The sequence below is a fragment of the Aythya fuligula genome, chromosome 24 (genome assembly GCF_009819795.1).
Source record: "Aythya fuligula isolate bAytFul2 chromosome 24, bAytFul2.pri, whole genome shotgun sequence".
In the NCBI taxonomy this organism is placed as follows: Eukaryota; Metazoa; Chordata; class Aves; order Anseriformes; family Anatidae; genus Aythya; species Aythya fuligula.
This window is the reverse complement of record NC_045582.1, coordinates 5,846,120-5,858,686: the sequence shown is the minus strand read 5'-3', so window position 1 is coordinate 5,858,686 and position 12,567 is coordinate 5,846,120. Positions and strand designations below refer to the sequence as shown.

At 64.9% G+C, this 12,567-nt stretch overlaps 1 protein-coding gene across 1 annotated transcript; it reads left to right on the top strand.

The window, feature by feature from the left end:
* Positions 1-1,570: 1,570 nt before the first annotated feature.
* ARHGAP27 (Rho GTPase activating protein 27) lies at positions 1,571-11,739 on the top strand. Its single transcript, XM_032202570.1, has 14 exons — positions 1,571-2,143; positions 6,078-6,509; positions 6,620-6,835; positions 7,468-7,535; positions 7,643-7,730; positions 8,807-8,911; positions 9,326-9,424; positions 10,067-10,160; positions 10,286-10,405; positions 10,488-10,586; positions 10,848-10,925; positions 11,045-11,179; positions 11,268-11,373; positions 11,541-11,739. Exons 1-14 carry the CDS (start codon positions 1,571-1,573, stop codon positions 11,716-11,718), a joined length of 2,391 nt encoding a protein of 796 aa, XP_032058461.1. The 3' UTR covers positions 11,719-11,739.
* Positions 11,740-12,567: the final 828 nt, after the last annotated feature.

Below are 12,567 nucleotides of genomic sequence, written 5' to 3'. Positions count from 1 at the left end.
GTGGGGGCACTAATGGCAGCCGCAGCACGGGGTCAGGGGGATGAAGTGACACTTGTGCCTTCAGCGATCTGAGTGCGTGGGGCAGGCAGAGCATCGCCTGCGGGGAGAGCCCACGGCACTGTGTGGCCTTCCCCGAGAGGAGAGCTGAGCTGCTCCCCCTGCCTGCTGATTTTAATCCTTGGCCAGTTGTGAGGCCACAAAGAACATTTTATTTTATTCTCACTCTGGTGCAAAAATTATTAAAGTTTATTTAACAACAAGTGAATCTGCCATGTTTGCATCTTCTGGGTTTGCTTCTCCACAGGGGGTGCTAAGCCAGTACCTCGGCAGGAGGGGTTTGCTGTCAGTGATGTGACCTCGCCTCCATATTTGATGTCCTCCATGTTCGCATCCACCTGCAATTTTGGGGGCTGCTGTGGGTGCGGGGTGCCCAGCTGAAGTGCGGGCTGTTGGGGTGCTCTTCCTGCTGTAGCGAGGTGGGGGTTGGCCTGTTCTCCCACGTGCCTGGTGACAGGACGAGGGGGAATGGGTTTAAGTTGAGCCAGGGGAGTTTTAGGCTAGATGTTAGGAAGAACTTCTTCACTGAAAGGGTTGTGAGGCATTGGAACAGGCTGCCCAGGGAAGTGGTGGAGTCACCATCCTTGGAAGTCTTCAAAAGACGTTTAGATGTAGAGCTTAGGGATATGGTTTAGTGGAGGGCTGTTAGCGTTAGGTTGGAGGTTGGACTCGATGACCTTGAGGTCTCTTCCAACCTAGAAAATTCTGTGATTCTGTGATTCCTGGCACCCCAGGGTGCCTCCCTGTCCCTCGGTGTGGGACACACTGCCGGCTTCCCCATCGGGGGATAGTCCCCATCCAATCCCTCTACTCGCCCTCAGCACCCTCGGGGCTGCGGCACCGTCCCTGTGCTGCCATTCCCAGCCCCATATCCCTCCCCACCTGCTCCCCCCGTCCTTCAGCATCTCCCATGAGAGGTGCCACCTCCGTTCCCCTGCCCCTCTCCCTTCCCTGACACCGGGGGTTCCCCAGGGCGCACCCACCCCCACCCCACAGCATCCTCCCCACACCTGGGTTGCAGACAAGCCCCTCGGCGGGGACCCCCGGGCCCGGTGACGGCATTGCCCGCCGTGGAGGCCGAGGCCCCGGCGAGGCCGGATCCAGCTCAGCCTCCGGGCAGGGCCCTTCCTGCAGCAGGAACCACCGCGAGCAGCCGCTTCCTCGCGTCCCCTCCGCCATCACCCCTTCCCTCCCTCCCGGGGAGGAAATAGGCCGGGCTGCCAGGCCCGCCGCCCCCTCGCTTCAGGGCCGTGCAGCAGCAGCGCAGGGCGAGCCGGGACGGGCCCCGCTGCCGCCCCAGGTGAGCTTTGGGGGACGCTGGGGATGGGCCCGGGAACGTTCTGGGCAGGTTTGGGCGCTCGCAGATAGCGCGGGGCGTCCAGGGTGGTGGGGACCCATGGCTGGGGGTCCCTCAGAGGGGCTCGGGGCTGCCAAAATGCCCCGGGGCGGGTGGGGAGGAGCCGTCAGCCCCATCCCTGCGCCCTCTCCCGCAGGCGGAGGAGCTGGGCCCGCCATGGAGTCAGCGGGGGCGCCAGAGGAGGTCTACGTGCTGGTGGAGTACGGCTTCGAGTACCGGGCCAAGGACGGGACGCTGGTCTCCATCAAGCCCAACGAGCGCTACGTCCTGCTGAAGCGCACCAACGACCACTGGTGGCACGTGAGGAAGAGCCGGGACGCGCGGCCTTTCTACATCCCGGCCCAGTACGTCAAGGAGCTGCCCCCCATCGCCTCCCCGGCACCACTCTACCATGAGGAGCCAGAGCCGGAGCCGGAGCCACCGGCAGCCTACGAGTACCGCTTCATCAGCGCGGCGCCCACGGCCAGAGGGGATTTGCCACCCACCCTCAGCTCTTTCCGGGCAGCCCCAGCACAGAGCCCCCACCCCGCCGAGCCCATGAGGCCCACGCAGTCCCTGGATGACCTGCCCAGGGCGACGCCGGTGCCACACGGTGCCACCACCATGGGACCCCATGGGGACCCCCCCACACGCCCTCGGCCGCTCAGCAAGAGCCGCTCGGAAACCCTCTGCGTGCCCAGCAAGGACACGGACACGGCGAGGCAGCCGAGGTCTGGCCACATAGCTCAGGTACGGTGAGGTCTCTGGTGCTGTCCCCAAATGTAGGGTGTAGAGGGGGCGGGGGGACAGCAGGACACTTGGGGCCCCTCCCCTAAGCACAGCGCTCCCCCTCGCTGTCCTCTCCCTGCACCCCATGGGGCTCGGCACCCAGGGGCCCCCCGGCACCGCTGCCACTGCTGGGGCCCCGCGCGGCTCCCCGCAGAGCTGGCCCCACGGGGCAAACCTGATCTGCAGGAAGTGCCGGGTGTCTCAGGGCCAAGCCCCCAGCCCCGCCAGGGCGGCTCTGGGCCACAACTGTGACCGGAGGTGAGAAATCCCCCCCCAGGTCCCTTCCAAAACCAGCCTCTGCTGCGCAGTGTCTCAGTTTCCCCATCCCTGGGGTCACAGTCCAGCAGGACAGGCAGGGGGATGGGGCCAGGAGCAGGGTGTGCCCTGAGGTTTTGGTGGTGTGGATGTGCCAAGAGCGGCTGTGAGGGTCCTGGGCAGTACGGGGTCCAGAGCACAGCAGCCACCCACTCACCCCAGTATTGGCCACGGGTCTGTGGGGAGCGATGCTGCCCCCAGCTGCCACCGTCCCCTCCTGCTTCTCATCCTAACCCACCCACAGGAGGATTCACGCTGGCACTGGAGGGGCTTGTGGGGGGGCCAACCCCACCTGGCTGGGCAGTGGGAGCAGATTTGGGGCACAGCCGGGGTCCCGAGGGCTGAATTATCCCTCCTAGAAGGTAGAAGGGGCACAAGTCCCAGCAGGGCACAGAGCCAGCATGCCAAGCCAGAGTGGCAGCACAGAATGGGGGGGGTGTCAGAATCCCTGTGAATCCTCCTGGCATTGTTCTGGGGCAAGAAGAGGCAGAAAGGGGTTAACAGGGAAGTGCAGCAACTCCTCCCTCATGGGGCGGGTGTCTCACCTGCAGGCAGCACCCAGCAAGGAGGGAGGTGCTGGGTGCACCCTGGGGCCAGGCAGGTGGGCGCCCTGGCACCCCAAAACCGACTCTCACCCCACTCCAGTAAGTAGCGAGGGGCCCTCCTGGGGACTCCTGGATACAGGTGCTGCTCCCACCTGCACACATTTTGCAAAAGGGGCACCCGAGGGTGGGGGGGGGTGCCTCGCAGCCCCTTGCTCAGTGGTGACAGCGGCTGGGGCACGGTGGTGGTGGAGGGGTCCCACGTCCCCTCACCCCTAGCCCCGGCACCTCTCCCTGGGTCACTCCCGGTGCAGGGTGCTTGTGGGTGACAACTGGGAGGGAAGGACCAAGGTGTCACCCTCACCCTCAGGACCACCCCTGGGGCGTCACCCCACGCACACACCCGCAGCACCCATGGGCTTAGCACCCGCAGCCCAGGCATTCGGGGTGTCCCCCACTCCCTTGGGCTGATATTGGGGGTGTTTGGGTGGGGGAAAAGGGGGTTCCTTTTGGGGACCAGGCTTTGCACCCCATCTATCACTGTTGGAGCAGAGCTGAAACCCCAGCTGTGCCATGCCGAGGAAGAGAGCTCCGTGTGTTGTTTTTCTGGGGGGGGCAGGTCACCCCTGGGCTGCTTGGATTTCTGCAGCCTCCAGAGGAGACATTCCCCAGTGTTCCCAGCAGGCACCAGCTGCTTCCCGGTGCTCTTTGCTCATCTAAAGCCATCGATACCGGCCTGGGCCACAGGGCGAAGCTAGCAGGAGATAAGGACCAGGCACTTTTGTTTGCCCTGAGCTCCCATGGCCCCAAAGCTGGGTGGGCTCAGCTCTGGGGACAGTTAAACCGCGTCTCCCTACTGTCCTCACCCATGGTGAGCAGGGTCCCAAAGTGGATTGCATCCGCCCTGCGTGCACCGGCACTGCTAAACCTCACGGCTGCTCAAAGCAGCTGGCTTTTGCAGCCCACGAGCTGCCATACCTCAACCCGCAGCTGCTGCCTCGACACGGGTGTTCACGTGCATTTGTCACCTTCCTGAATGCTTGTGCTTTTGGTGTGCCCACTCCCAACCCATCCCAGCCAAGAAAACTTTATGCTGGGGGAAGTTTTCCCAGGATGGTGCCTGTCACATCCCTGCTGCAGCATCTCAGCTGCTCCCCCCTGCACGGTCCCAGCAGCCACCACCGCCGAATGCCTAAAAATGTCCCCAGGAGCTAATTCCGCATCTGGGGGAGCTCCGCTCGCCGCCACCGCTCTTCCGCCCCACCGAGCCAACAGGAAGCGGGCGATGCGCTCGGGCCCATAGCGGGGCTGGCCGGCGGCGCTGCTGTGCCAGAGCATCTCGGCCCTACTGCGCCCGTCGGAGTGCCCCGGCCCCACTGCGCCCACCGCGATGGGTGAGCGGGCCGGCAGCGTGCTGCAGCGCTCCCGCAGCAGGGTGTCGCGGCTGCTCCACCTGGGCAAGGTAGGGACCCAGAGAGGGGTTCGAGGGGGACCCAGCTGTAGTGGGGTGCAGGGAGAGCTCCAGCACCTGGGGAGCCCTGGCACACTGTGCGGTGACCCCAGGTTCTCCCTGAATTTTCTGCGGGTGCTGGAGGAGGCAGCGGGTGGGTGCAGTGGGTGCAGAAATATCTGTCCCCAAGCAGGGACAGGAACCAGCTTGTGGTTTCCTACCCCCTGGGGAAGCAAAACAACCAAAGGTACAAACGGTGTGAGCAAGTGGGGAGCTCTGGGCTGGGGGGAGGGAGAGCAGGATCACCAGGTGCCCTGTCCCTGCCCTGTGTCCCTTGTCCCCAGGATGAGGGTGGCCTCTCACTCTGTGTTTCTTCCCCTGCACCCCAGGGTGCTGGTGTGGGGGTGATGGGTCACCCAGCGTGCTGCTGCAGGGGGTGATGGGGTGTCACAGGGATGCTGAATGCTGTCTCCCCCACCCCCGGTGAAAGGCAGGGCTGTGGTGGGGAAACTTTGTCCCTGCTGCCATTGCAGGAAGGCTCAGGGGCTGTAAAACTGGGGAGAGCAAAGGGTGAGAGTGCGGGTTTGCAACCTCTTCCTGCTCCTGGCCACCAAGCCCGCGGCGACATGTCCCCATCCGGACTGAGCCCTGCTTGGGTGTCACTGGGAGTGGGGACAGGGCTCCCTCTTGGTTCCCACCACCGGGCACTGTCACCCAGAGGGACGTGGGGCCTGGGCTGGCTCCGCGCCGCAGGCTCAGGAAGCTGCGGGCTGGTTTCGAAGGCTGGAAGATGCAGTAAGACCTCAAGCAATGAAGTCAAAATGGGGAAGAGGCGAGGGCTGGGGCACAGAGAGCTTGGGTAGGACTGGAGGAGGGGTCCTACCCGGGGAGGGAGGGGAGCCTGACCTCTCTGAGCAGCCCCATCTCGGCTGGAAGCAGGCGTCTCTTTGGGGCTGGCGGCCCCAGCTCAGCAGCTGTGGGTGCTGGAGGCGTGGGCGGGGATGAGTGGGGTGGTGGCGAGGTGGGCGCAGATGTGTGCGGGTGATGTGGGTGCAGTTGGCGTGCAGAGGTTGGGGCGCAGATGAGGTGGGTGCAGGGACAGAGGCCAGGGGTGCAGGTGATGTGGATGTTGGTGACGCAGGTGCTGCTATTGGGGTGCAGATTTTGGGGGCACCAAAGATGACAGTAAAGTGGGGGCTGGTGAGGCGGGTGGAGTGCTGGTGGCAGTGACTGCAACACTGGTGAGGAGTGAGGAGGAAGAGGCAGGGGATGCAGAAGATACATGTGTTGGTGCTGGGGCTGCAGGAAATGCTAGCTCAGACCTCGGGGTGCAGGCGCTGTGGGTGCAGGTGATGACTCCAGGGGCCACGACACCCCCCCAGCTGCCAGCACTTCCCATCACTCACCCCCACACGAGGGTCCCACTGCTTGGTGCCCACGCATGAAGGACATCCCCGCTACCAGAGCAGGGCAGGACCCGGCCCCACAGGACAGGACAATCCGTGCCGTGTCCCCAAGGCTTGGACAAGCCGCTCGCCACCCCAGCACCAGCCAGGACACCCAAGTGACACGTCCCCATCCCCCCCAGGTGCGCAAGGAGCCGGAGGAGCCGCCTGCCCACGTCTACCTCAACATCCAGGAGCTGCAGGAGGAAGCCGCCACGGGCAGCTCGGCCCCGCCAGCGCCCGAGGAGCCCTGCGGCTCCAGGACAGACTGGGAAACCCACATGGACACAGACTCTGGACACTTGTTTTATTACAACCCAGTCACCGGCGAGACCACATGGGATTGCCCCTTTGAGCAGGCAGAAGATGGAGTGAGTCCCGCCGCCTCACCCACCTCCTCGCTCGCCCACAGCCCGCAGTTTGCCGAGTGGGGCCAGTACGTGGACGAAGCCAGCGGACAGGCTTTTTTCTATAATTCGGTAACAGGTGAGACGTCGTGGGACCCCCCACACACGGGCGACAGCTCCCAGGATATGTACCCTGGGCTGACGCCGTGCAGCCCCATGGAGCAGCGGGTGAGCACCCTGCGGGGCGCGTGGGGACGGGGACGCAGTGGGGACACGGCGGGGACACAGTGGGGATGCCCTTGGTGCCAGCGCCACCTTCACCCTGCTCCATTCCCCAGCCGCCCACTCCGGAAACGGATTATCCTGACCTGTCTCCAGATGAGCTGGAGGGCTACCCCGAGGAGGACTACTCGCCCCTGGGCTCCTATGAGCAGGGGGCTGCTCACTATCTGCCCCCGAGGTACCCTGAGGAGCTGGGCTCATCCCCGGGCTGGTATGGGCACAGCCACCCTGAGGGAGCACCCGGCTACCCCGAGCACTTCGGCACAGAGACGGTATGGGGACGGGACGGGACGGGATGGGTTGGGATGGGATGGGGACAAAGACCAGGACAGAGATGATGATGAGGAGGAGGATGTTGGGAATGGGAATGGGAGACAAGAAAAATGATGGGGACAGGGATGGGCATGAGGATTGGGATGGAGCTGAGAATGGGGACAGGAATGGATGGGGATGGGGATGGGGATGGGGATGGGGATGGGGATGGGGATGGGGATGGGGATGGGGATGGGGATGGGGATGGGGATGGGGATGGGGATGGGGATGGAGACAGGGACGGGGATGGGGATGGGGACGGGGATGGGGACGGCTGGCAAAGCACAAGATCCTCAGGGGAGTATGAGCGGGGGGAGCAGCCCTGGGGAGCAGTGGGCACAGAGCCAAGCATCACCTGGTCGCTGTCCCCCAGGTCCCGGCAGGCAGCCGGCAGCACCGCGCCAGCAGCAGCTCCAGCCAGGACAGCGGGCTCCTCGCCTGGCCCAGCTGCACGCCAGCGGCACTGGGGCTGAAGGAGGAGAAGGTGAGCACCAGGGAGCCACCACCCTGGGGAATGCAGAGGGCGGGGGGTCTGCGCCAGCCTGCGAGGAGCAAAGCTGACCCCCCCCCCACCCCGTGCCTGAATTTCCAGTTCAGAAGCCTCGACAAGGCCGGCGTGCTCAACAGGACCAAGACAGCGGACAGAGGGAAGCGGTTGCGGTAAGCGTGTCCCCACGCCCCTCCAGCCACAACACGAGCCCGGGGTGGCCGGGGTGACACCTGTGCCTGTGCTGTTACCAAGCGTGACCCCCCCATCTCGTCCCCAGGAAAAACTGGAGTTCGTCCTGGACTGTGCTGGAGGGTGGGATCCTGACCTTTTTCAAGGACTCCAAGCACTCGTCTGCTGGTGCCCTGGTGAGCGCCACGGGGCCCCGCACAGAGCCAGAACCCGTGGGACAGGGCCAGCACCTGCAGGATTGGGGCAGCACCAACAGGATGGGGCCAGTACCCATGGGACAGGGCTGCACCCATGGGACGGGGACAGAACCTGCAGGACAGGGACAGCACCCATGTGATGGGGACAGCAGCTGCAGCGCAGGGCTGTAACATGGGAGAGGACCAGTGCTCATAGGACAGGGCCAGCACCAGCAGGGCAGAGCAAGCACCCACATTTCACTAACAGAGCCCGCAGGGGCAGGGTGCGGTGACACTGCGGGACACAGCAGTGGTGGCAGCGGGACACTTCCACAGTGTGTCCGAGCCGTGCAGGGGCTGTGCCCGGTGTTTTGCCATCACACCGAGCCCGCTGCTGGGGGAAGCGGAGCCCAGCCCAGCCCCCAGCCCACACCGAATGCAGAAGCTGCCGCGGTGCCGCAGGCTTGCAACACCCTGCGGTGCTGCAGGGAAGGGACGGGGCCAGGCCAACCCCACAGCGGGGGGAACGCCACTGTCCCCACCGCAGACACGTGGTGCGGGGGGGGCTCCGGTACCCTGCGATGTGGGTGGATGGGGGCTGCTGGAGGGGCGCGTGCCCAGAGCAGCCCCAAGGGCAGGACACAGGTAAGATGGCCAGTGCCCCTTAAAACCCCGCGGTGTCCCCAGGGGGCACAGGACATGAACCCAGCAGCCTGCAAGGGACAGGGCTCAGCCGTCCCCATGCAAACACCGTGCCAGTGCAAGGCTGTCACCAACAGACCCTCACCTCTGGGACTCGGTGCAGGGCAGGGGCTGTCCCCACCGGATGACAGTGGCTTTACACCCCCCCCCCCAGCCAGCGGCTGCAGTGCTCTCAACACAGGGCAATGCCTGACCCCACTCAGCAGGGAGCCCTTGGGGTCAGGCATGTCCCATGGCAGTCCCATAAGGGGGGAATGGCTGCATTTTGGGTGGAGAAAAGCCAAAAGCAGCTCCAGAGTGCAGGGCCAGCACCAGCTCGCGGTCCCCCATGGGGACACTGGCCGCTGTGCCACCCTGTCCCCTTGCTCCCGCAGAGGCACCCGGGCAACCTGACCATGCCGGAGCACACGGTGGAGCTGCGTGGGGCCACTATCACCTGGGCCAGCAAGGACAAGTCCAGCAAGAAGCACGTCCTGGAGGTGAGCTCGGTGGCGGCGTGGGGACCTTGGTCACCCAGCGGGGACCAAGTGGGGACTGCAGGCTGTATGGCAAAGCCAGCACCCACCTGCCTGTCTGCCAACGCCACAACCTCCCCTGGAGTGGCACTTGCTGTGACTTATCACCGTGGGGACGCTGGGGACGTGCTGCAGTGCCTTTCCTGAGCCACATGTCACCAAGGGCCACCCCTGCTGCCCCCTGGGGGCTGACACTGCCATGATCTCGGAGGGGTTGGGGAGGGTTCTCTTCTCGAGCTTGGCATGGGGAGGAAATTTCCAGCCTGGGCAGCACCCAGCTCACGGGCAAAAGGCCAAAACTGGGGCCATCGGTGCAATGAGTTGCGCCCCGTTCTCGGCCACAGCCCAGTGGCCCTCACCTGACCGCTGCTCTTGTAGCTGAGGACGCGGGAGGGCTCCGAGTTCCTCATCCAGCACGACTCGGAGCAGATCATCGTCACCTGGCAGAAGGCCATTGCAGACAGCATCGCCCGGCTGGTGAGCACTAAGCGGGCGCCGTGTGGGCGGGATGGGTGGGCAGCAGGATGGGTCCGAACGGGGCTGAGCGGCTGGACCTGGGGGGGGGAGGTCGGTGTCACGAAGCCTGGTTGGAGGCTGGTAACGGGGAGCTCCCCAGGGGTCGGTGCTATGTCCAGTCCTGCTCAGCACCCTCACCAGTGGTCTGGGTGATGGGGCAGGGGCCACCCTCGGTAAATTGGTCCCCCGGCACCAGAGAGGCCAGGCAGGCTGCAGAGAGCCCAGGGGAGGGCCACGAAGGTGGGGGACCAGAGCAGTTCCACCTGGAGGAGAGGCTGCGGGAGCTGGGGCTGTTCGGCCTGGAGGCTGCGGGGATCCTGGCTGTGCCCGTAAATCCCCGCGGGGAGGACGGAGCCGGGCCCAGGGGCACCGGGCACGAAGCGGGGCCCGGGAGGTGCCCTCTGACCGCCGGGAAGAGCTTCTGTGCCCTGGCGGTGGCGGAGCTGGCACAGGAGAGGCTGTGGGGGCTCCTCCGGGGAGACCTCCAGAAGCCGCTGGGACCTGACCACTGGAGCAGGGCCTGGAGCAGGGGGACCCGGGGCTGCCTCTGCCCACAGCCGTGCTGTGGCCCCAGGACTCTGTCCCATGCTGCCCCTTCCCTAGGGCACTGACCTGCCTGCCGAGGAGGACGCCGAGAGCGGGACGGAATTTGGGTCCCGGGAGAAGCTGGGGGGCAGCGAGGAGAGGAGAGCTGCAGGTGAGCTGGTGGCTCTGCTGTCTCACAGCACGGTCGGAGCCATCCGTGGGGTGTGGGGAGCCACCCCACATCACCTCTGTCACCTCCCCACGGGCGATGCTCACCCCCTGCCCCATCCCCACCAGCGTCTGGGCAGGCTGCGGGCACGGCCGAGAGCGACTCGAGCAAAGTGCGCAACAAACTCCGCAAGTTCCTGCAGAGGCGGCCGACGCTGCAGTCCCTGCGTGAGCGGGGCTACATCAAGGGTAGGGGCCCGCCGCAGGCACAGCCGCCGCTGAGTGTCCCCCTGCTCTCCCCCCCATGCTCACCTCTCCATGTCCTCTCCAGACCAGGTCTTTGGCTGCTCCCTGCAAGTGCTGTGTGAGCGGGAGCGCGGCACCGTGCCCCGCTTCGTCCAGCAGTGCATCCAGACCGTGGAGAGGAGAGGTACCGCCATGGGGCTTGGGGACAGGGACAGCCCAGGGGACAAAGGGACAGGGTGGCGGGGTGGTGCCAGCTCTGGCGTCACTCCCCTCGCTGGGGAAGACCACGTTTGATGGGGAATCCGGTTGGGTTTTCAATGAAAACCACTGGATTAGGGCTGCGAGCTGGCACAGTCATGACAACCAGTGCCACTTTGTCTCCACAGCTGGTGGCAGTGCCACCTGGGTGGCTGTGGCTGACCAGGATCTTGTCTGCATCCCCCAGGGCTGGACATAGATGGGCTGTACCGGGTCAGTGGCAACCTGGCCACCATCCAGAAGCTGCGCTACAAAGTAGACCACGGTAGGGTCCCCATGCTGGGTGTCCCCTCTGGGCTGAAAGCCACAGCTGGGAACACACATGAGTGTCCCCACCCCAGCTGTGCCCCAGGACCAGCCTGAGGTGCCACCCTGTCCCCACAGATGAGCACCTGGACCTGGACGATGGGCGCTGGGAGGACATCCACGTCATCACCGGTGCCTTGAAGCTCTTCTTCCGCGAGCTGCCTGAGCCACTTGTCCCCTTCAGCCACTTTGACAAGTTCATCGCTGCCATCAGTAAGGGACGGAGACAGGGACAGGGAAAGGGAAAGGGATGGCTCCAGCCGGTGGAGCCATCACCCTTTTTTGTTCTGTCCCCTTGCAGAGATGCAGGAGCCGGCGCGGCGGGGACGCTGCATCCGTGACCTGGTGTACTCCCTCCCGCCTGCCAACCACGACACCATGATGTTCCTCTTCCGGCACCTCTGCAGGTGACACCGCATGTCCCTGCTCCTGCCCAGCCACCAGCGTCCAAAACCCACGCAGCCACCACAAGCTCTCCCCAAAACCGTGGTGGCAGAAGGGCAGAGGGAGCCACCTCATGGGTGGGGGGCCACATTCAGGGGCCTGGTGGTGACACCGTCCCTTGTCCCCACAGGGTGATCGAGTACAAGGAGGAGAACCGCATGTCGGTGCAGAGCGTCGCCATCGTCTTCGGCCCCACGTTGCTGCGGCCGGCGAGCGAGGAGGGCAACATGGCCATGCACATGGTCTTCCAGAACCAGGTGGTGGAGCACATCCTCAACCAGTACAGCTACATCTTCCCCGACGGCTAATGCCTGGCCACGGGGACATGCACGGGGACAAGCCCAGCGGCGGGGACACGAAGTGGCGGGGACTTGGGGCAGGACTCGGCTGCCCGGCACCACAGTGCGCGGGTGACAGTGGCTGGCGCCTTGGCGATGGGCAGCGCTGGTGCGCGGTGGCCCGGCTCGAGCCTCCCGGACGTGGTTGGAAGGATGGGGACACCACTGGGGATGGTGGCACGGACCCTCCGGGGATGGGACCCCTTGGGATGGGGAGGGCAGGGAGGAGCCGTGGCTGGGACCGATGGCCGGCATCGGTGCTCCCAAATAAAGAGCCTGTTCAGCCACGAGGACATTTGGGCACCCATGGGGACCCCAGGCCAGGTGGCCACCGCCGCAGGGACACAGGGGTGTCCCAAGCTCTTGTCCCCCCAAGTGGGGCCAGGAGGGCTCGGTGCCTCTTGGCTCTGCTGCTGGTGGCCCTTGGGGACAGCGTGTGCCCTTGGTACCCCATAAGGAAGAAGGAAATGCTTGAGGGGGGAGAATTGGTGTCCCCAAAAGGGTCAGAGTGCAGGCCACCCTGGTGACCATGTTCCCCGTGCTTTGGAGTACGACATTTGGGGATGCTTTGGGTCGTGCTGGAGATGTTTTGGGACACAGCAGGGACACAACATAAATGCTTTGGGACATAATGGGGACACTGTATGGCATGGAGAAGATGTTCTGGGACACGGTGACAATGCTTTGGGTTGCAATAGGGACGGGTCAGCGTATGGCAGGGGTGGTTTGGGACATGGAGGGGATGGCTGGGATGTGGAGGGGACACTGGGACATGACAGGGACACACTGGGACACAACAGGGGCATTTGGGGATGCAGT

Bases quoted from the DNA above. Each gene is read 5' to 3' on its own strand.
- ARHGAP27 (XM_032202570.1), top strand. From the start codon at position 1,571: ATGGAGTCAGCGGGGGCGCCAGAGGAGGTCTACGTGCTGGTGGAGTAC. The intron at 6,510-6,619 runs GTGAGCACCCTG...TCCATTCCCCAG, and splicing joins GCAGCCCCATGGAGCAGCGG to CCGCCCACTCCGGAAACGGA. The intron at 7,731-8,806 runs GTGAGCGCCACG...TTGCTCCCGCAG, and splicing joins ACTCGTCTGCTGGTGCCCTG to AGGCACCCGGGCAACCTGAC.